General features: G+C 41.8%; 1 protein-coding gene across 3 annotated transcripts in view; it reads right to left on the bottom strand.

The window, feature by feature from the left end:
* Positions 1-24,526, bottom strand: part of LOC306841331 (pyruvate carboxylase, mitochondrial-like) — a 259,771-nt gene that overhangs the window by 4,430 nt on the left and 230,815 nt on the right. For all 3 annotated transcript variants that reach the window (XM_079371153.1, XM_079371154.1, XM_079371155.1), the window contains exons 21-25: positions 24,382-24,468; positions 14,307-14,486; positions 10,235-10,409; positions 9,037-9,110; positions 290-430 (exon numbers count right to left, since the gene is read on the bottom strand). In XM_079371153.1, coding sequence (XP_079227279.1) covers positions 290-430; positions 9,037-9,110; positions 10,235-10,409; positions 14,307-14,486; positions 24,382-24,468 — 657 coding nt within the window. The remainder of the gene's footprint in view (positions 1-289; positions 431-9,036; positions 9,111-10,234; positions 10,410-14,306; positions 14,487-24,381; positions 24,469-24,526) is intronic.

Raw genomic sequence — 24,526 nt, 5'->3', positions numbered from 1 at the left:
AAATACCCCTTAATAAAAAACATACATACATACCCCTGAATAAAAACATACATACCCCTGAATAAAAACATGACTTGATTTGTTGCTTTAAAAATTTTGAACATCTGTAGTAACTCTTCATCTGCTGACACTTTAAAATACAATCCTGAGCATGTTTTTAACCATGGCATCCTCCTCAAGTGTTTATGACATCATGAGGATTTTTTACATTTTCCTACTCTTTACATAACCTTAATGTATTCACATTTATTCATTGCACTGTATCTAAACAGTAAGTCAGTGTGTGTACCTTCATGGCGACAGTGTCTTTTACTAGCACAGATCTCAGCTGTCCGTTGAGCTCAAAGAAGACCTCTCTCTGGCCGGCCTTGTTCAGGTCACCCAGGGCCAGTGCCTTAATATGCAGTGTCTTCCCTCGCTCCAGCTCCACCTGCGATGAATCAGAGGAGGAAGTTTGAACAAGTGGGGAGGTCAGGAGTGAGAAGTGTGAAGGAGGAAGGGAGAGAAATTTAATTCAGTTTGAAAATGGAAATGAACACATGTGTGTCTCGCTCACAAGTCCAGCTAAAGCAGTAAGGAGAGACAGCAGAGCTGAGTAACATCACACAAGCAGAGCTGGTGGAGCGAGACAAACACAATGTTTCCTCCTCATCCTTATTTCTTTTTTCCCCCCAGGCTCAGCTGGAATGTTTTCCCGCATGGTGCAGGGCAGAGAAACATGCTCTTTTAGCGGTGCTGCGATTCAGCTTCTTATTAACTAAATCAAATCTCGTATCTGGTGTCCTTTTATTGCTCTGCATTATTAAGTGACTGTCTGTAGATCACGTTTATCTTGTGGGACTGTAGTGCTCTAAATGGAAAAGGTAGATCTCGTTAATAGGCCTTTTTACAGCAGATATTTCAACCTGTGAGATCAAACATTTATACACAACATTAGAGTGTTCGTGAAGCTAAGACAGAAAGTCTTTATATCAGAGAGGCTGCTTCATGACATTAGGGAACACTCTGTTTTAAAGTGCACGTCAACCCGGTTTAATGCATTCAACGCTGTTTGTTTGAGGATTAAAATAGCATGTAGTGATAACATGAAAGCATGTCCATGAGATTTAGACTGAATTACAATGAATCACTGTACCTGGCTGATGTGAGACACGTGTGTGTGTGTGTGTGTGTGTGTGTGTGTGTGTGTGTTTGGAATCAGACACTTCAGTCTTTCTTTTTTTGGGGGGGAATATTTTGATGGGATGTTGATATTTACTCTTTAATCAAAAACAGCTCTGTTAAATCATGAACGCAGCAAGAACTAGGAGACGCAACACAAAGGCTGAAAGGCTCAAAAAGAATAAACCCATACTTTCTGTTGTCACTCCTGCCTGTGCATTTACTACAGTACTTTCCTTGTATGCAAATGTATTTAACACTAATGACTCAAAGTCCACAACTGACCATGCTTAGAAGTGGACTGAGAGCCTTCTTTGGAGCTGCTCTCAGTCAGGGTTTAGTCTGACTCAGAGTCCTCTTGACGGCTGTCACACCAACATAAACAAACCCGGCTGAACAGACAAACACCTGAGCTTCGGAGTGGTTCGGAGGCGAAGGCACCCTAACGGTTCACGAGAGCTCCAGACTTTTGAGACATGACTTGGATTCAGCTAAGTTCATCGAAGTGGCTGAACTTTACGTTGTCATGTTATTGACTGAAAATGGATTTAAAGGGAAGAGATAAAAAAAGAAAAGCCTTGTACAGACTTGGGATAAACACTGACTGCACAGGCTTTTCAGCAGACACATCAACCCTGACACCAAGCACAGAGAAGTGCTAAAGACAGACAGGGTAAAAGAGTGATAAGACGGCAGACTGGAGGATATGGAAACATCTCCAGCCTTTAGTAGAGCTGTAAACTGCGCGCCTTCACCTGACACCTGTAAAAGTGTTGTTTTGAGACAAAGACATTACTCTCTCTCTGTACCAACAGCAGACAGACGCTTCCCGTCTCATATCAATTCTGGTCATTTCTGCACTCTGTCTCACTTCTCTCTCTCTCTTGACACAGGCCACTGTACTTCTTCATTTATATCACGCCTCCTCTGCAATCTCTCATCTCACTGCTCGGAAACTAGTTTTTTCCGTTTTTCCATTTGTCCAGCTTCACGTGTCTGGCTTTCAATCTCCCTGTCAGTCCTCCCATGTGTCACAGCTTTCCCATTTTCTGTTATATTGACACCTATTTCTGAAGGCACTCTTGTCTGTCAAGCAGTTATTAATTTCACTCATCTGCCTTTTTGGGCAATCTGTTGTTCCTGTGCAGAGTCTCTGCAGCTCTTTCCCTCGACCTTTTACACCTGCTCTTTGTGCTTCTCACATCGCCACGTCGGCTGCTGAGTCTCCATTGATATTCCAAACTTAGTCTCAGTACAAAGACGAAAATACACGCTGCTGCAAGTATGTATTGATCTCAATTTCACTCTCTTCTTTTGCAGGGTGCTCTGGCTCTTTGTCTTTTTCCCTCACTCCGTTCCTGGCAACAAAACCTTTCTTTGCATTCTTTTCTGTCTCTGTGGCACTCAATATTTATCTCGCTCTTCTTTCTCCGCCCTCCCTGCGTTACACTGAACTTCTCTCCAGCTTGTGCTGTTTTGTCAAGTCCTGGCAGCTCTTTGGATGAAGAAAAAAACAAAAGTGCCATCCCTTTTGCAACTGTGCAGCTTCAACACAACATCACCTCATAACTGTTCCCATGAAGAACAAACTGTCGCTTTGAAGAGCTGCAAAAAATTAATGAATCTTTTGGAAGAGGATTTTCTCTGAGATGTAACCGTGTGTACGCACGCCAGTTTCATAGAGAGCCACGAAGACAACTTCAGTGCACTGTTTCCATATCTTAATCATCACACTGCATTAAGTCTTCCACTTATATGAATTAATCTGACAGGTTCACACTCCACACTCACTACTACCTGCTGTTACTACTTTTACCAAAGCTCCCATCTCCTCTTTGGTTCCCTCCAATTAGCTGCTTCCTCTTGATCCACTTCCTTGTAAAATACCAGTGCTCATTAAGCTTCAGGTTTAAAGCACTTTAGCAGCTAATTAACTAAATAGCATATACACACACACACACACACACACACAGAGAGAATAAACCTTCATAGAGGCAAATAAGGTGGTGAACAAACATCTGGAATGACCTACACAAACATAATGGACATCAATGCTCATGTTGTGCTTACTTAAAATGATTCTAATCCTGCACAGTATTACTGTAACAGCGTTGCATACTACAAAAAGGAACAACAGCGCATGTCCAAAAGCTTTCTGAGTTCATTGAATTGGCTCTCTCTTCCCCTGTGAGCTCCATGATGACAGCCTGAATAAGTATGTGGGCTGGGGCTGCGGTTGTGTAGTACACTTGTAGGGTGTAAAAATTCTATTGTGTGGGTTAGGGATGTGCGATTTGTCACAAGCTGCTTGAATTCACATTTATCGAAAAACACAACATTTTTGTGAAGTGGGTACAAATCTATCAAACCAAAACCTGACCCACCCAGCCTCCTCTCTTCTGGTTCTCCGTTACCAGACTTGAGTTATGCATGAAGCATTGTCCGAACCTGAGGCCGCAGAGTCAGAATTCTCTTTATTGTCATTGTTCCTCTTACAGAAACGCAACAAAATTTAAAAAATAGCAGCTCAGCAGATCAGTGATCAGTCTGCCGTGTCCTCCTGTATGAATCCTCCACAGGCTCCCTGCATTTATTCAAGAAATACCCTCAAGCCTTTTCTGTCAAACTAAAACTCTTTCACCAGTATCTGGCTTTAGAACCTGGAGGAGAAACCATCTCGATTCATGGCTCGCCTCATGTCTTTGATATAACATCATGAATGACTTGTGTTGCTCGTGAAAGTAATGAGATCAGAGCAGTAAACAGAGGTCCATGTGTTAGTGCCAGTGAGCATTAGCACTGACAGGGTGTGTGTGACTGGCTCTATGTTTGTGAAAATCTGTCTTTATATTTCCATCAAACATGATTAATACTAATCTGAGTCATCAGCCCCAGCCAGATAGGTCTGCTGTGTGCTTGTGTGGCTGAATGACAGCGATGGACACAGCTGTCACCCTTGTGTAGGTGTATATTTGTGTACACTGATGCACTCTAAACAGGCTTCTCATCTTTTATTTATTTATTTTTTTAACAAACTGGCTTTTTTATTGATGCAAAAACAAGCTCAGAGATACACACCTACAGCAAGTGGGATGTGTTAACAGGACTCATTTGTCAGAAATTGACCTAAAAGAACAATGTTGATACACAACTCAGAATCTGGAGATTATTATTGGAAAAAAAATAAAAAATACACCAGAGAGAAGAAAATGAAGTTGTTGTTGCCTCCTACCACATTCTCAACACAAAAGGAAAATCTTCCCAGCTCGCTGTTCACTGTTCGAATGATAAGACTCTGACGCTGGATTACCAACTGGCTGGAAATGAAGTGCTAAACAATACCAGCTGATTACTGTGAAAGCCTTTATATCTACTTCCCACAGCAGCAACAACTCGGGGCTTTAGGTCGAGCTCGGCAATCGCACAAGATTTGGTACTTGAATCTATTTTGACCAAGATTTCCCACTGCGTGCCTCACACACTCGCCGAGCTAATAAACAGCTTTTGTTATAAATATATACAAGTAATGGTGTGCTTCTACTGCAAAGGTCACCAGTAATGGACAGTTGCTGCTGTGCTGCTGCTCTCTGTGGATTTAACCCGAACCCCGACAAACACTCACCGACTAAAAGGCTCAAAGCTCAAAGCTTTCTTCTGCCTAATTTTCTAAAGATAATCCATTTGAGTTAGTTAGATCATTTAGCAGTAAAAAAAGGAATTCACCTCTTTGGTTCACTAAATGACGTCTTTGTGCCTGTGTATTTTTGACAGTTATGTTCTAGAAAACCATTTATCTGTGTGTGTGCTCAAACAATACACATTTAAATAAAAAATAATTTCAAAGTTTTATACAATAGATAGACTGCCAACAATCTCCTGTTCACTAAGGCTTCTTTTGTCACAGCTGTTATTCTACATTTATATCAATAATAATAATGTTCTGTTCTTTTTATTATTTACAGGCACGACTCGAGGTCATCTTACTGACACAGCAGCAGAGTACAATATACACAAACACAATAAACGATATAAAAAAAGAAAAACAGAAACGTGGTCAGACAGCTCATCTAAAAAGGTGCGTTTTGAGCTGTGACTGGAAGGCGGGGAGAGAGTTATTGTCTCATGACAGTCTCAATAAATGTGCTTCTTTTGAGCACCTAATAATCAATCATCTGATTACAACCTGTCTGTTTATCTCACAACTGTTGTTGTCTTCTTATTGGATATCAAAAGGAAGCAGGAAGTGGATGCTACGTGGCCACATATTCAACCTGACGTGTTTACAGACTTCACGTCAAGGAGAGGCCGACTTTTTAAGAATTGAGGCGTCTCAACTTTCCCTCGTGATGTCAGTCTTTGTTTGAACTTTATCAGTGCATCTTTTAATGAATAAGCACTGCTTTCAATAACTGAGACAATATCAATCCCAGGATGTTTTCATATGGTAGTATGAAATACAGAGAAAGATTTGTGCACACTGTTTCTGCTCATTAAATCATTCTTCTAAGATCATCAACAGATAAATAAGATAAATGGAAACACACATGAACCTCCAGGATTGTCTGAAACATCACCAGTGAGCATGAATGTGATTAGAACTTATCATCAGAGCTTTTTCTCCCTGAAGGAGTTCTCCAAAGTCAAAGAAAGACAGAAAAATACAGAAGCCTCCCACTGCATGTGACCTGTCACTTTTGTTTTCAATCCATCTCTGACCTGCAGTGCAACTAATCGGACCTAATCTTGTGAGAGAACCCATCGTCATGACAACAGGGGGACACGTTTGTTTACTTTGCCGATGAACGACGCTGTGCAGAGCATCAAGAGTGTGAAGTCCTAAAAATGAGCTTTGATGGACAGGAGAATAGAGAAAGGGCGGCGGGGGAGGGTGAACACTGCAGGTATAGAAACAACAACAACAGTGTGACACCTGGGAAATGTATGAATGATGAGTTTTTTGTTTCTTTTCCGAGCAGTGTAAAATCCCATGGAACTGACAGGTAAGAGAGGACAAACACAAGGTGTCTCATTTACAAGAAAAAGGGACCGTTCTGTTAATGTTTCTGCAAGGAAAGCCGTCATGTCATGTCATGGATTGTATCCTGCTCCACTATTGTTACTTTTACAGTGCTGTGCCATTCAACCCTCTTCTTAAATAGTTTGGACTTGTTTTCGTTCAAGCCAACCATTCAGTGGTTTCTATGAATTTGAAGAATGAAATACACAGCTGTACCCTCAAACCAGACAAAGACACTTCACTGCCAAGAATCTAAATGAAAATATTGTAAGGATTTATTCTCCTCAGAGGTTGCTGGTCTGGCTGTGGCTCTCCTGCCAGATTACTAATGATTGCATCAAAGCATCACAGCCTGGGATGATTAACAAGGCAGGCGGCTGAGGGGCTCTGCACATCTTTAGGGTCAGTATTAGATCAGCGAATTCAACGCGGCCCCCTGATTTTTTGATAATAATAATATAGCATCGGTTTCCCCCCGTGTCCCTCCTAATATGAAAATCAATTAACAGCAGCCTGGAAGCATTCTGCTGCAGTGAAATCAAAGGGTAATTAAACGTGGCTGCCTTTGGCCGCTCTGAATCACTGTCAGTTAAATCTGTGCGTGTTACGGATAATGACAGGATTTAGAGTCAATATTGAAAGGAGAGGGCTGATAAAGACAAGTGTGATGTAAAATACATGATGCGTGTTTGGGCTTCACAGAGAGAAGAACGATCATCTATGTGAGAAGGATTGATGAGTGTTTAGCTGAGGAAGCTGGTGGAAATGGTGAATACAAAGAGGTTAGTTTCCCCTTTAATCTTGTCATGCACATTTTTATTTCCTCACAGCACAGATCCTCAATTAGCTGTGAAGAAATTTAATTCAGAGGTCCTGTCCGTGTAGCATAACAGCTTTTTTTTCCCAATTTCATTGAATGTTATTATCTTGAAACATGGATAAAAAAAACAATCTTAAATAGTGATGAAGTTTGACTGTTGGAGGATTATGCAAAGCAATAGGATAAAAATGTTGATCCTATGGTCAAGAGAATGAACGCAGCGTTTGAATTCTTATTGTAAATCAACGGATCAGAGGTTCAATTCAACACTTTCATCATGTTAAACAAGTCGCTGTCATCGCCACTCCCCATCGAGCCAACCAGATCCAGGCCTCATCTCCTCCCATCACTGTCGCCCTCACTTCCTGCTGTTCAGACCAACATTTCCCCAAAGTCACGACCTCCTGTCGTTCAAAAACCACACGCACGCCAAATCCCACACAAGGTCAAAACAGAGCTGCAGTCAAAACATGTCACAGCCATCAGCTCTGACCTGCGTCACCTGATTCATACTGATGCCATCTGCTCAGAGATATGGTGTTCCCCTTACAGCATTAGCACCTACAAAACATTTTCTTTCTGAAGTATTTCATCCGTCACCCTTTTGAATTGTTGTTTACGCCATCAATGTTAAAAACAGATCCCAGCTCTGTGTGTTTTGGTGTAAAAAATAAAATCCTGCCTCACCTAATGTAAAAGTGTAGAAAAGGTTGATATTTCACCGTTTCATGTTTTGAATCTCAAAACCAAGAAGCGTTTCTTTGCTTGATGACATACTGAGTGACAGCCTCTTGAGTAGCAAAGCAAACTTTGTCTTTGAACTGACATGTGATCCTGACGTCTGTCGCCAAGGTTACCGTAGGTTGTCTCAACACTCTCTTTGGAATTCACTCTTCAATCTGGACTCCAACAATCACGTTGGTTCGCGTTTTGCTCATCAAAGTGCTCACTGCTGTCATTCTCCTGAAACGCTCTCCCCGTTTGTGCCGAACTTTCTCGATAAAAAAAAACCGTCTTCAAACCTGCTGTCTCCTGTTCGGAGACAAACTCTCAATCAGCTCGACAGACATCTGGAAACATTTCTACTGACTGCTTCTATATGCATGTTTAAAACAGCCTGCTCATTCTATTGCAACGTTTTGGATGTGTCAGAAAGTTGTCACTTTGAAGTATATTCCCTAGTCTGCAGGCACAAGTGACGACCAATTATTATATCCATGAGACTGTTATATTCCTGCGCCTCGCTGATGAGTTAGCAGGCAAAGTAATTCATCTAATTTGTCGTGTTCCTTCCTTGGACTGCATGTCCATCTGCCTCCCTGCTGGAGAATAAATGAACCTAACGGGCTGTAGAAATCTCTCATTGATAGATTTTGGTCTGAGGTATTGGCCCTGAGCATCTTTCACTGCGCCGCTCCCGAACATCATACAACAAAATTAATCTGTTATTTCTGTGCTGGAAGGCCGATGTGATGGCCGCAGGGATCACAAATGCTGTTTGCTGCTTCCCTGATAAAGTGTTAATATCTCAGTCCTCCCTGCTGTGTTATCAGCGCTCCACTGTGACACTCCTGCACACTGCATCAAACCTCATTGTCTGAAAAAAAATCAATTCCCACAGATAAAGGTTGCTCCTTGTGGAACTGCTGAAATGAATATGAAATGTGTTATCATAGAATTAGTGAGAATAATTAATTGATAACACACCTTATAATGCACATTGGGGGTTTTTTTTCTTCAGATTTTAAAGTTTTATTCTACACATACGGTGTAGTGTGACACCCTGCATCTCCTCTTTGTTCAACACTACTTAAACTGTGTTTTAAATTGTGGATACATAAAAACACCTGCAATTAACACTTGATTTTTCTGCAAGGCCAAAACAGTTTTAAAAACTGTAAAATAAGAAAAGGGCAAATTATGTGATGAAATGTCAGGAGGTATCTGGATATTTAGTCCAAGATAAACAGGTAAACTTCACAATGTTTCAAAGCTTTCTGTCTCTTTAAAATAAAGCACTGGGTCTCAGGTTGTGTACCTCAAACTCCTCTGCGATCTTGGGTCCATCCAGGAACAGCCTGGTGCCCAGACAGTCCACTGGACCAAAGTTAGCTGCGAAGAGAGAAACAGACGTGGCAGTTCAACAATTTTTCACTCTGCTGTTTGAGACATGCTGCTCACACATAAGCAGGCATACACACACACGCGTGCACAAACAGGTTCTGTTGTACATGACCTTATGGAGAGATGTCAGAGTGATGTCAAAGTGCGCCAGAGTAGTTACTCAAGGGAGGTCTTGGCAGTGCTCAGGAAATTAACTGGCGCCTCACCAGCTATCAGCCCAACCTTCTACACCCGGCCAGTCCCTCCAGACTGAGCTGCTGCCATGCTCTTGTATAAGAACAGGCTTGTGTAGTAGTGTTGTCTTATTAGAAGTTTACCACTTTGTGACGCTAAGGAACCAAAATCGTGAGTTTCCCCAAAAACCATCACTGGGCAGGTGATACAGTAGAAGTAGACAGAACTACTTCAGTTCTGGATAGATGAGAAAAAAGCAAGGCAAGAAACATGGACACATTCCTTTAAGCTCTGAAAAAAAGCCCTTCCAGTGTGATGCAAACATTGCCGTACTCATTAAAGTAAGCATTAAGCTTGTGTTAATCCAGTTAGCTCTATGTTCCTCCTGCTTCACTCCTCTTGAAGGTGTCATATTACATTTCCAACCCCGAGCTTCCTCCCGCCTGCTGCCTCGTGCTGCTTGCAATTCAAGCTGAAAACCTTAAATCAATGTTGTTCTGGATATTCTGATGTTTTCCGCCAGCACCGGTCCATGCTGTTCTGGTTTCTTGTTTGTGCACGATCAGAAGGACACGCGGGGATTCTGTGCCGAGTCTACAGAGCCAGGGATTGTTCTCTAATGTTTAAGACTACTTAAGAGGCAAATACAACAATTCAACACATTCCCACAAAATCGTTTCAACTTCATAATGAGTGTTCCTGACTTAAGGTTGCCTGCTAATTTCAAGCCCCAGTAATAATACAAATGAGAATGAGAGAGAGGGGGTGAAAACAAGACAGAATCTCATGAACCCAGACGTGTTTAATATCACAGATCCAATTTGATTAAAAGAACATTTCAATAATTGAACATTGAAAAAAAAACACCATTTGTTGATTCTTAATTTCGCCCTGAGTAATTGTCTGTTTACAAAGAGTAATTATTACTGCAGACTCACAAGTAAATTCCTTGAACTCCTGGAACACCTTGGGGTACATGGCGGCTGACATCACATCCTCGGGGGTGATTTCGTCGCCGTGGGCAGCTCGGAGCCCCTCCTCCAGGGCCTTGAAGTCCATCGCCGGCAGAGTGGCGCCAGGACGACCTTCAATGCGAGTGAGGGACTTCAGCACCTGGGATGGGAGGTGAGAAAAGAAAAAAGAAAAGTCAGACACGCGTCGTCTCTTCTGCGTGTTCACCTGCTGTTAAATATCCCCATGAGACTGTGAAGCTTGTGGGATGTACAAAGCACCAATAAAACCTTCACCCTGAACTTCACAACGACACATCTCATAGAGCTGCACCCTGACAAAACACTGAAGTGACAAAGACACTTGAATTGTAGCAAATATAACACTTGATACAACTTGGTATTTGCATAAAAGTGGCACCCAGTGTTGTATTAAGATCTGCTGCGGTATCCACTTTAGTTAGAGCCTCCATCTCTCCCACTCTCTCAATTCATCCTTCTCTCCGCACTCAAGTACCATCAGCCTATCACAGACGGCCGCAGTCGTTGCCGCATTTGTGACACATCATCCTTGCTCCTTCTTTGAAATAATAAAAAAGGAAAACAGACGGATGAAAGACAGAAAAAAAAAAGGAGGACAACATTGAGGGAAGTGGAGGCTGCTCAAAGACTAATGATTGGACAAGTTATCTTCCCACACAGTTGCTGATATCTGACACAACTTGTAGAGACAATTGATCCGAGGCTGCTTATAACCCCCAGTGAACAGATTATGTCTGAGCGCCTATAAAAAGCTGTTTTTTTAAAAATGTGTCCAGCTCTTGATGACAGTTGCAAAAAATCTCAGACAATCTTTCTTTTTTTTTAATTCAGTGCTCCTGTAAGAGATTTTCAAAATAAGAGTGAAAAAGCTAATCCACCTTCTTGTGTGTGTGTGTGTGTGTGTGTGTGTGTGTGTGTGTGTTTCCCTAAAACACATTGCTCTAGCTAACCTGCTAATTCATGTTTATTAATGTGCGTTTTGCATTTATTTACACTTCAAGCACAACCGTATTTGTATTTTGAAACTTTCCATTCATGTGCAATACTGACTTTTTCTCATTGTGTTTTTTTTCATATCTTCACGAGTCTTTGTGCGTGCGTAACATATCGGCACATTTGTGCATGTGCGTTCCTTCCGGAAATCTCCAGACAAAGGGCCCTGTGCAACGCTATTAGTCACAGAGCTAACAGTTCAAAGCCAGCTGACTCATTTGTGTGTGTGTGTGTGTGTATGTGTGTGTGAGAGAGAGAGAGAGACACTTCAAAAGATGGCATGCTCATTGGAGTTGCTGCTCATTAACATTGTTGAGGATGTCTTACACCTAAACTGTTTGATTGTTTAAGTGAGAGACACAGACAGACAGATATAGTGAGTGTTTGAGTGAGTGAGAAGGCAGACAGCGTTTCTGCATGGAGAACAGGAAGGAAAGATAAACTCTTCCTCCAAGGTTATTTGCTCGTTCTCCTCATTTCTCTCAACACACTCCAAATCTCTCTATTTTATTGACAGTTTTTCTCTTTCCTCCTTTTCTTTTCTGCCGCTCTGAGGGACGTGATGTATTTCTGTCTTTTTTCTTTTTTTATGAATTCTTTTCCTTCCTCATGGCCTCTATTTTCTCTCCACTTTACCCTCCGTATTTGAATCAATCCTCCCACTTTCTGCCGCTTCCCTCTCTTTTGCCCTGCTGTCTTTCTTGCTTTCTCCTCATCCATTTTTTTTTCTGTCTACCCACGCTGCAAATGAACCGCGCGTGACTAAACTACGATGAGGAAGCGCCTCAATTACGACTCTGTGCCGTGAAAAGTTTCCCCTACGCATGCAGACAACTTGTGTGCTTTAGAGACTCTCCATGAGACTGAAACGAATGCGTGTGAATGTGATATAATGCGAGAACGACTGCTCGCAAGCTAATTAATGCCACCAAAGCGCCATTAAAGAAACATCACTTGTTCAATGCCGCCAGCACACGAAAATAACCTCCAGCTACAGCGCACTGGAATGCAGATATCTGCTTCTATAGCATGCAACTTTGTAATGAACTGTTTACGTCTTTGCTTGCATGCAAAGGCAAGCAACTAAATTAATGCTCGCTAACTGCTAAGCTAATCCCCCTACATGTTGAATTAATAGCCACATTCACACGCGGACTTCATGAGTCATCGAAATATCAGCCACTGATGGTCAGATAACTTTCACTTCATCCATCGTACATATGTTGGACATCAGGGTTAATCCTGAAGCTGTATTATCAGATGTAAACATATGCAGCTATAATAGTCAAATAAATGAAAACATTGCAAGAGGAAAGCAAACATAATTTGTTCTAAAGCTGAACTCTGGGGGGTGGAGAGAACGTTTCTCCAGTCAGCTGTGTGCTGAGAAAAGCCTCTTGGTGTTTGTGCATTCAATATGGAGGGTCTCTCTTGAATGCAGAGTCAGTGTCTGAAGGGGAGATTTACACTTCTCTGGCTGAGAGGTTGGCAGCAGCTCTACATGCGTGTTCAGAAGATTGTGAGGCGGGCTACAGCTCTGGCATGTTGTCTAGATGCTTAATGAACAGTCGAGCTGGCTGGACCCTCATGGAAAATACATCGCACAACACCAATCACTCCCTGCAATGCTCAAAGGGTAGCAGAGGGAAGAAGAAAGAGACAAGTATGGCAGCCTCTCTCAATATGAAATATTCCAGTGCTGACTGAAAACAAAATTAAAAAAAAAACAAAAAAAAAACCTGAAGATCTGAATGAATAGAGAATCTGTCCACCATCGTTGTCTAACAGGACTGCCTCCCTGTGCTGTGTTTCTTTGAGGAAAATCACAAGACAGACTGAAAGACAGTAATAGAGAGGTAGCAGACAAAGGGTTGTAAAGTGGGTGTCAAAACTGAAAAATCCCTGTGATTGTCGATGGCGGGACTGCCCGGGAAGCTAAATGCCAAATATTTGATTACTCAATCTCCCAAGGGTACAACCTGTGTGCGGGAACAGGAGTGATGAGGACAATTTGATGGTAAGGGTGGAGGTAAGGGAGGACAGATGTTTGTTTCAAGAAGAAGGAAACAAAGAGAAGGACAGATGTGAGGGAGAAACTGTTACCGTAGAGACATGAACAAAAACAAAGGGATGATTAAACTTACAATTAAGCGATGACAAGAGCCCTAAGCTCAAAATGAAGACGACTTTCACGTGGGCAGGACACATTAAGACACGATCTACATTAACGCTGTTCATTGTAATTAGCAGGAGTTATTGATCAACGCTTTTTAAAATCATTTTGTAGATGTTCACGGCCAGAGAAGATGTTGACTAATGCTCTTTTGAATTTTCAGCACACATGGTGGCATAATGAGCATCCTGTGGAAAGGTCCAGACAGTGTCTCACCCCAAATATTTCACATTTGGGAACCAGCCAGCTCGCCTGTAATACGTTATGAAAGGCGCAACATCTGCAGATGTTAGTGAGGAATAAAACATCCGCTATTTTTGCATCCTTAGAGACAAAAAAAAAAAAAAGTACCATCTGACTTTTGGTGAAATGTCAAGTATGCCAATGTGTCAGCAGGTCTTTGGGAGAATATGACAAATGTGCCTTTATTCATGCATGTGTGTGTTCGTGCGCCTCTCCCAGGGAGACTTCAGGCTGTTGGCCCCTGATGCGCATGAGAGTCTCTGTTTGCAGGGGTGACGAGAGAAGTAGACAGAGGTAAAGGAACAGAGAGGAGATGAGAAGATGCTGCAATATCACGCTGCTTTTCCCCTTTTACAGCTGTCAGGTGTAACCAAGCATGCGACAGAGTTTGTGTGTGTGCGCGTGTGAACACTTGTGCATACACAAGATTTCATAACAAGACTCTCGTCTGTGAGCGTGTGGTAGTTAAAAGTAAGAAGACAAAGAGGTTGTTGTTGATTCTAAACAGGCTGACATTTGAAAGTAACGTTAATGAACATGGAGGGAATTACAAATCCTGGTGCGAAATCAAATAGGTGGAGAACAGAATGAAACGATGTGAGTGTGTACCTTTGATCTGAAGGGCTCTGGGAATCCTCCATGTGGTATTCCGATGTATCCCTGCAGGAACTCGACAACAGACAGGGGGAAGGACAGCTCATCCGCCCTCTCCTCCACTTCAGCCCTGCTCAGGTTGTTCTGCACCATGAACTGGGCCAAGTCACCCACGATCTTAGAGGAGGGAGTCACCTGTGACAGACAGGAAGGATTGTTACGGTGCGTGTGACATCTTGTCTTGTGGAACATAAGAGAAGTAAACATCAGCTCAGACTGAGATCAAGAGTTCAGAGGTATTATGTCTCAGTTTTCCTATTTAAAGAAATGCTACAGTATGAGGTCTCTTTTGTTGTGTCCTTGTTTAAACTAACCGATATCAGAACACTGAATCCCCTCAGGTGTGATCTTGAAGAAGGTTCAAGAAGTTGCATTCGTTTGTTTCCCTGTGAGCGGAGTGCAATGAAAACACATCCTCAATGTTTTCACCAAAAGAGAGAAGCGGTGACAGTGTTCTGGTTTTAATGAAGACACCGTCTCTGTAGATTACGTATTGAGTGACCCAGAGTGGAGAGAGAGCCAGGAGAGCCGAATGAAAAGATGTTTACATCTCTATCGCCTCTTTAATCATCTGATTTGGCAGCCATGAGCTGATACATGTACACAGGTTTTCACATTGAAAACACAGCAAACCTGAAAAGGAAGCGAGAAGAGACAGTAGCCAGAAAACTTTTTGATGAAATTCAAGAGTATTCATTCTTTATAATGGGATATTATTATGCTAATAGCAGCCCATATTAGCATAATAGTGATAAGTGGACTCTCTTTTGACTGCAAACAGGACACTGATGCAACCATCAAATGCACACATTAGCCTTCAGTTATAATTAAGAGAGTCAGTCAAGGCTTTCTAACTTCCATTAGGGAATCAGGGCCATTACAGAGAAACAGGGGTCACACAAAGAAAAAGAAAAACCCTTAAAAACCATCCTCGGGTTACTTTCTACCCTATTCAATAATACTAATAATGAAAAAGAGTGTCTCAGGTCTATAGAGAGAAGAGACAGAAATATTGGGATTCATTTACTTTCTATTCTAGATTAAGATTTAAAACGTGTGCTCCCAGCTCCTTGTTAGAGGATGTTTAAGGGTCTGGACAGTTTGGACAAATTATGCTGAAGAAAGGGGATGTTTCCTCCTTGGCACAAACTGTTTACATATATTTGAAGACAGCCAACCCACTGTGACGTGAAGCAAAACAAGCGAGCCGAAATCACCTGGAAGAAGAGGTGGCCTGGGCTCGCGTCCAAACGAACCCTGCAGCGGTTCATTTGCAGTGACAGTGAAATCGCCACAGCAACTGGAACGTAAGAGCCTAACTGGCCGACTCAATCCGCTCCAGTACGAGATCCAGTGGTATAAGTAGCAGCAGCAGCAGCGGTAGTACTACTACTAGAAGTTGTCCTTTCCATCACTACAACCTCCACTTTGGAGAAGCAGCTATCGTACCTTCACACATTGCTTTCCGAGTTTCTCTGCCGACACTGCTCACAGGTGTTACAGTTTAAAGAGTGACCATGTTACCTGGTGACCTTCAGCTGCATTGAAACCTATGATGTGAACAGAAAGACTACTCCTACTTGATTATTGTTCATTATTAATCGAAATGAACTCCTCAGATATGTATTTGATGAAAACTAAACAAAAGCAAGTTCTCAGAGACGTTTTAGTGATCATCAACAATCTCAGAGGCATTCAGCTCAAAGTCACCAATTATCAAGGTAACGTGTTAAACCGCAACACCGGCAGAGCACTAAAAGCCCCCCTTGTCCATGTGTCGACTACGAATGGTTATTTGTTTACCGACACAGTGGGAAGATGTGGCTGTGGTGTTATCGCTTACAGACATTTGCTTTCCCGGGTTACACTGTTGCAGTGTGAACACAAAATGACAAGAAATATAAACAAAATGTATCACTTCCTCGATCTGATTTAGAACAAAACAATTGAGCCATGTGAGGTGTGCCAGGTGTGAAAACACCCTCAAACATTGACAGATGAAGGAGCAGAGAGAACAAAGAGTGGGTCCCGTCGCTACAACATGACTATTTTGGTGGCAATTAGTGAGCTTAGCGGATATCACATGGCAGGAAAAAAAGGAAAGAAGGAGTAACTATAGATCAAACTGACATTCCCGAAAGAATTTCTCAGTAAAGAACTTGACATTGATTTCAAAGAGTTGTGATGACAAAATGTCTAGAGAAAAACAACAAGCACAAACGCATGTGCTCGTGCATAAATGCTGCTCTGGGATTACAACCCCCCCCCCGGGCTTTAGTGGAACTGAGGCTAGCAGAGCTCCTGAGATCACTGCAGTGTGTGTGTGTGTGTGTGTGTGTGTGTGTGTGTGTGTGTGCGTGTGCGTGTGTGTGTGTGTGCGTGTGTGTGTGTGTGTGTGTGTTTAGTCTCCAGGGATGACAGGATAATCACATTCCCACCTGTTGGAAACAGGAAATAATAACAAAGCTAAGGCCCCAGTGTTGAAAATAGGTAGAATAAAACACTTGAAGTTAAAGCTGAAACTGATTATTTACTTTCATCTGTAATTGTCAACATTTCTATATTACTCTCCAGAGAGTCGTTGGTACATAAAGTATTAATGTTGACTCTAAAGTTAGTTTTTATGAAAGAAGATTGAAGAAAAACCAGGTTGATGATCTGTAGAGCCAACGATCATTCAGGACTAATTTAAAACAACATTTGTAGTGTGAAGAAGTCGACACAAAGAAGACCTGTTTTTTTTACTCTGCAACTGAGTTGAATTTAGACACAAATGAAGGAGAGTAAAGGATCCCATCTTAAGGCACACAACTGTATGTTGCAGTTCTTACTGACGTCTCAAACAACAACAGCCACGAGAAAAGCTTTTTTTCTCTTTGAGGCCAAGCTGCACGACTGTTCTCCCTACACAGATCTGAAAGGTGAACCGGTCATTGTTCACATGTTCCAACATGACGTTCAACTTTTTCATTCGCTCCTTCGAGGTTTCTGATGGCTTCCCTGCTCAGCTTGTTCTCTTTATGTTATCATCAATACCTTTTTCCTCAAAGCAGCTCTCAGAGGGATGACTCAGAGCCACACTGAGAAATCAATGTATACACCTAAAATAATGACATGTACTTTGGTTTAATGTCTTCTTTCACTTCTCCATATATTTTAGAGACTCTAGATCCTGAAACCACGAGGTGCCTGAAACCGCTCCTCCCTGTGTGCAGCTCTGTTTGGACAATCCTGAAATGGGTCAGGGCCTTACATTGTGGTTATCACAGCTACAGTTATTTAAAAACGGTGTCACCGCGATTCATTTCCCAGTGAGCTACATCTTTTTACAAAGAGTCCATGTTAAAGTCCCTAATCACTTGGCACATTTTCAATGGAACCTTGCAAGGCAAATCAGCGCTTACCCAGCAAGACACATGAAAGGAACGCTTCCTGCTGATTGAAACAAGCGCGCACTTTCTTCCAGCACTTCCCTGCTGCTGCACTACCTACTACTCAGTTTGATTATGTTTGTGAATAGAGGTGATAATGATACATTGCTTTGACAGAATGAGTGTTTGCAGAGAAGTTTAAGGGACTTAAACGGGCTTAAACGAGACCCCTGTAGAGACCATGAAGTTGGTCCAGCTACGGAACAAAAGTTCAATGTACTTACTCCAAAACTACCTCCAACACAAGGAAACTACACGATGAGGCTTTTTTTTTTGTCTGCCTCCAAACGCTCTATTCTCCATTGTTTCAACTTTCTGTTTCCAGAGTCCATTTTTCTTACTTTCACACTGCTAGTTAAAAATCGTAACTCCTTTATTTGTCTTCATGAACCATCCGTCATGCTCCATCCAACTCTCCTAACTACCATCTTCGATCTTCGATGTAAAAGCCCAAATGTTAAGCCTTTACTCCGTCCTCATGAATCATCTGCCTCCATCATCCTTTCCTCCTCTCCTCCATGCTTCAGCCAACACCTTTCTTTCTTTCTTTCTTTCTTTCTTTCTGCATCCACAGTAACATCAAGAGTGTTACTCTCATTATCAATCTATGCTGATGAATCACCATGCTCCAACACTCTGGGTTTCCAAAAGGAGAGGAGAATCTTATTTTCAACTGTGTGCGAGCTACACATGATGTGTGAGCTTTAATATAATTTTAGACAAGGAGTGAAGTAAATCACATCCTGGTTGTGCAGAGTTGGAAATATCTGATTTCCTGTGTTCCTGTGAAGTGCAGCTCAGCACTCTTCACTGCTGATCCCCCTCAGTCTCACTGATAAGATCGTGTCATTAAGTGCCTCTTTTTTCTTCTCCTTCCATGGACAGAAAAAGCTGACGAAACTACTTTTTGAAGAAGAATTAGGGTTTTTGAAATCATCTGTGGAGTTGCTATTTCCGCATTTGGTTTTATGTAAGTAATCTCCTTGAATCTCTGCACGAAAATAGGCTATAAGAGAAGGAAAGTTGTTACTCAATCTGGAATCAGCAAATAAAAAAAAACAGCTCAGGCTTTTTTTTCTTCTTCTGACATTCAGCAACACTGCAAGCACGTCTGATTAATGAGATTAAACTATCCAGAGACCTGAACTATCCAACTCATTCATTTTTTATCACGCATGTACAAATCATCTCTGAAAAGACACATCGAGCACACTTGGGCTCTCAGTGTAGATTCTCATTCCAGCTCAGCTTTACTGATTTGATACGACAGAATTCACACATGAATAACTGGACAGCAGCATTAATACCTTTCTAAATTCAGCTAGCATGCAGAAGCACTCAGCACTCGGATCTTTGCGTGTCTCTCCCACATCACTGTCTGTAACCTCATGTAGTCCCTCTCGCAGGCTTAGATTAACACTTAACACGGAAGACCTGAGATCCTGGTCCACCTCCAGCTCTCCATTCTCAATGACTCTTCTACTTGGTGCTACTTTCCTCTCTCAGCCTGCCTTCTGTCCAGCTTTCTCACTTTCCCTAATGTACACCTCTAACTAAAGTGATCCCGATGACTCCACACTACAGGCAGCAGCAATCTGGTACAGTGGAGAGTGTTTGTGTGTGTGTGTGTGTGTGTGTGTGTGTGTGTGTGTGTGTGTGTGTGTGTGTGTGTGTGTGTGTGTGTGTGTGTAAAGGAAGGGGGGGGGGGATTTACATGTGATTGTATGCCTGCATGTGTCACATGTTTTTGTATTTTGCACATATTTGTTTGGATATACAACTCTATCCAAACCTGAACTCCCCTAATGGGCAAAGGATTATAACATCAGGAACAGTTTGTGTGCTTCAGTGAGTGTGTGTGTGGAAAAACCACACACACACACACACACACACACACACACACACACACAACATGTACACTCGCTATAATGGTAGCCAGCAGAGCCAGGAGCGGAGTGAAGAATGGTACCTGTCAGCAGAGGAGGAGACAGGAGAGAGAAGCGATAACGAGAGACTCGGAGAGAGGGAAGAGGAAAGAGCGGAGAAGCAATAGAAAGATTAGGGATACATGAAGCAAGTGTAATCGAAATGAGGAAAAGTGGGAGGGAGCAATGGCGGAGGAGATGCGATTAAACGAAAGAGGAGAGGGAAGGACAGCAGCCAGGGTGATGAAGAGAATGACAGGAGGAGTAAGAGAGGGAGAAAGGATGGGCCGGACAAATGAACTGAGGGGAGGAGAGACAGAGGCAAACAGACAAGTGCAATAGACATCTGCAGCCCCACAGGCAATACAAGAAGGTGCTCCACCTCAAAGTAAGAGACGTGTGTGGGGAAGTGGGAGAGTGAATACGTGCCTGTAATTGCAAGAGAAAAGTAAGAATGTAAGTTGGCTAAAGGAGAAAGAAAGAGGACACACAAGAAACACCCTCGGCTCCTTAGACAGACACGTTCATGTTGACACAGATTAAGCTGCATGAAAGAAAAAAAGGACAGAAAGGAGGGAATGTTTAAAGAAGAAGAAGAGGGGAAAGATGTATATGAAAGTCAGAAGCATCCAGTAAAAAAATATGAGTTTAAAAGTTTTCCATAATCAAGATAGATCAATAAAGACGTATGAGTCGATGGGTAAGAGATATCATTTGATTAACTGGAGAACTTATTGGTTTAAGTTTTATCTTAGAGAAGTAATCACACATTTTTCAAAAATTATTAATTAACTTTTTTTGCCAGTATTTTTTCTTCTAAAGTGTAGAATGAAAAGATAAATGACACTCTGCTTCATGCTAGCTAAGCTTAGCATCAGAGAGGTGCTAGCTAAGCTTAGCTGGCAAAGGTAACAAAATCCAGCTAGCAGCACCTTAAAAACTTGTTTATTAACACCTATCCACAGCATGTTGTTTCTCTGATTGCAAAAAAACAAAAAAAAACTAGTGTGAAAATCGTCAGATTTAAAGTGTTCCCACTTCCTGGTTTAGATTGTGGTCGTCTGAAGTCTCTGCCGCTTGGTTGGAAACCTCATGGCTTTTCGACGCATCAAAGTGTGGAATTACTCTTCTCATCTCAAGATATCATCACCAGCACCAGGAACTTGTGATTGACATCTTCTTCCTGCTTTCTTGCATTTTATAGACCGAACTGTGATGAAAAGAATAACCTGTCCTGATCAAGTCAGATATAGATTTCCTTTATTCCCTGCTCACCTGACACATTTGTTAAACCTCCAAGCTATCCATTTGAAATGTAAGACATTTCTTGGCTTGAAATGTCTTTCACACAGACATTTACGGGACATCAGAGAGGTTGACTGTAGATTTAACTGTAGCATTTTCAGAGATTACATCATTAAACCAGCGTCTGCCCTGGAGGCATCCTCACATGTATGTTTTGCCTGATTTTTCTGTTGCTTCAGCAAACACGCCCTCAAGCTAAAACGATTATAGCTTCAGAACCAGAAGAAATTACTTTTTCCTATTAGCTCCCTGCAAAGACGACGTTGTGTGATTGATGAATTATTAGGCGTCTTTAAATAATAATACGACCAGAGCTGCGGTACATGTAAAGAGACGTAATAAAACTTCTGCTGTGATTTTGAATAATTGACTTTACTTGTAAGCAGTGTTGTCTGTTAAGGTGACAATCCAACCCTGTGGTGTGTGAGAGAGAAGCACTATGTGAGCAGGAGGATGATGAGAAGACAGAACGAGCAGCACCTCATTCCAACTGGCTCATCCATTTTAAATAGTCATCTATGATGGGAAAAAAGACATTACCTTCATAAAATAAAATATTGAAGAAAAGTTGGTTAATACTGAACCTTTCAAAAGCACAGAAAATCTAATTTGCAGATCTGAGTTAAAGCCTCTTTAAAAAAAAAAAAGGTTCAATTTAAAAGTTAAACTCAACACATAATGAAGAAGCTGTGGTCATTGTAGCTGCAACAGAAACAATCCTCCTCATTATATCCAGACATTTAAACAGGCTTGACCACACTAATAGTGGTCCACAACCTGTGAGTACTAAAGGACCTGAGGAGTATTTCACAACAACAGATTTTCTTTATCATGCCACATTCTGGAAACTTGACGTCCACCTCGCCTCACTCTGGCAAACGGTCACTGTCCCTCGTTCTTCCCTGCTGTTGTTTACACACTCATGTCCGCATGACGTATGAGAGGCACAGATGACCGTTTTCTCACCTTAAAATGTATCAGCAGACTAATTACATCAGCATTAATGCCGGCAAGCAAGTCCCTATGTAAATAATATATATATAAATCCATGGGATTTGGGTGAAAATGAACGAATTTGTGGTGGCTGCTCAAATCGCATCGCTGTGATTTCACTCGACCTCAACAGAATCAGTCCCCCACATGTCATCTTTCAACATTTGTTAATGTTAACATTAGAATGATCAGTCTATTATTATGCTTAGCCATAACTGCTGATACACACACTTTTAGCATCATTACCAACACGGTAGCTCTAAATCTGTCTTCTTCATTGTTGTTGCTCTGTTTGTCTCCATCCTTCTCCTTCTTCCTGCGTCGCCCTCTCTGCTACTTCAGTCTGACTCTGCTCGAGGTTTCAGCCTGTTAAAGGACGTTTTTTACATATCACCGTAACTTTGCTAAATGTTGCTTTTTGCTGTGCTAATGATGGATTAATCTTGTGTTTCTGTAAATAGAACAACAAAGTGTGAGGTCTTTTACCTGCTCTTTTTGTAGCGCGTCTTATGATAACGTTTTTTTTTACGAGTTGGTGCCATACAAATAAAGATCGACTCCACATTTGGGATGAATATTACACTAAGAAACAGTTTGGCTTATGAACATTACACATCATAAATCAAGCAAGTCTCCTTTGTTTCTTTGATGTCAGCTGGAATTAAGTGGGAGCTAATGAGCCTTTAGGTTTGAGCTTTTTCTTCATTTCTCATCAACTGTTCCGTCAATCCTTTGACGTCTTGTACAAATATCTTGATTTCTTCTTTCATGTGATGAGAAAAATGAGTCAAGAAAAGTAAGAAATCTTGCTAATGCTAAACATTATGCTCCAATGATGATTAAATAAAGCTTTTTTTCTTCCTTAGAGTTATAATTAAGGTCGTTTGTCTTATTTTGGGGTTTTGTAGGAACTGTTTCCCTCCGATAAAAAAAACAGTCCTGTAAATATCCCTCATTTTTTTGTTACATCTCGTGTGAAGTGGTGTGGAAATTAATGACCCTGAAAACTACAATCCTTCACCCAGCGCTCTGAGCTGCTAAGATATGGCCTTTGTGCTGCTGTGTGTGTGTGTGTGTGTGTGTGTGTGTAAGTTCATGTGTGGGAGAAACACTCTGATTGTATAGACCCTGGCTTCTCTGCTAACCGTCAGCACAGTGTGCGGTGTGTGGACTTTATATCTATATCTGACTAGCACACTCCCTCTGCCTTATCGACAAGCCAACAGTGTGAGAGACGTAGCCATTGTCGAGCTAACAGGATACAACAGAGGGCATAGCAGGACCTGCAGGCACATTAAGCTAACGTTGGCTTGTGCACTGAAGCCCACCGAGTCTTAATTGAATTGATAGAGAGTTTGGGGAGAGGAGAAGTGGAGTGGAATTGATGAGGAAAACAAGCAAGAAGAAAAAAGGGTGGAGGGATCCAAGAAGGAGGAACGAGTGAGAGCAAGAGAATTCAAAAAAAAAAAAAAAAAAAGAAAAGAAAAGAGAAGGAGCAGATAAAGTAATGGGGAATCCATGGGAGCATGGCTGCTACGACAGAGAGAGCAAAATAAGAGAGATGTCTGGGGAATAAATGCTGGGGAAAGCAGCAGAGGAATGAGAAGGAGAAAGGTGAGACAAAACAAAAACAGGGCGGCTTGATAAAGAAAGAGAATGCAAAATAGAGAAGAAAATAATTACAGGGCGAGCGTGAACACGGAGAAAGAGGGATGAATCTATTACCAAGCTGTGATGGTAAATAATGAAAGGGGAAAACAAAGGAATTAATGAAAGATAATGAAAAAAAGAGAACGAGCTGGATGGATTTTTGAGAATAGAAGTGTTGACTGCAGTATTGGTAACAGAGCTCCTTTTCTATGCCTCAGAATAACATGCCAGAAATCCACCTGAAACTAGTTCACATTCACACAGAGTGGGGTAAAACAAGTTAAAGAAAACACATTAAAAAAACTAACCGATAACTTCTGGACCACGAAGTAGACAGGGAAAAAAAAATCCTTGTGCAGAAGAAGTTAAATGTTCTTGTTAAAGAAAAGCTATCTGGCTGAGAAAAGGGCAGCTTTATAAAATAGTGGGGAGAGTGCAAAACAAAAAAAAAAACTCCCAACAGAGGCTGAGGAAGTCAGAGAAGGTCAAGCAGACTGTGAAGCTGGAAGTGAATCCAGACAGCACAGAACAGCGGATGTACCGGGCGTAATCTGGGATCGTTTGGCTCAGTCAAGCACAGAAAGAGAGGCAGATCAGCCGAAACAGACAGCGAGTGGAGGAATAAACCCAGAACAGTCTGATAAAGTCGGTGGTAAAACTGTAAAACTAACTAGTGTTATCTCATGCAAGCAGTATACGCGCACTCCTGAGAAATCGCACGCTCACCTTAATGAGGTCTCCCAGCAGTTTGTTGGCCTCAGTGTAGGCCTTCTTCACCTCCTTGAACTTGTTTCCCAGCCCCATGCTGTGAGCCTGCAATGAGCAACAAGAAACAAGCAACAGCAGGAATGAGTCGAGTTGATCTTCGAGT

Source organism: Symphodus melops (assembly GCF_947650265.1).
Source record: "Symphodus melops genome assembly, chromosome: 20".
NCBI classification, from domain to species: Eukaryota; Metazoa; Chordata; class Actinopteri; order Labriformes; family Labridae; genus Symphodus; species Symphodus melops.
This window is presented reverse-complemented; position numbering and strand designations above follow the sequence as displayed.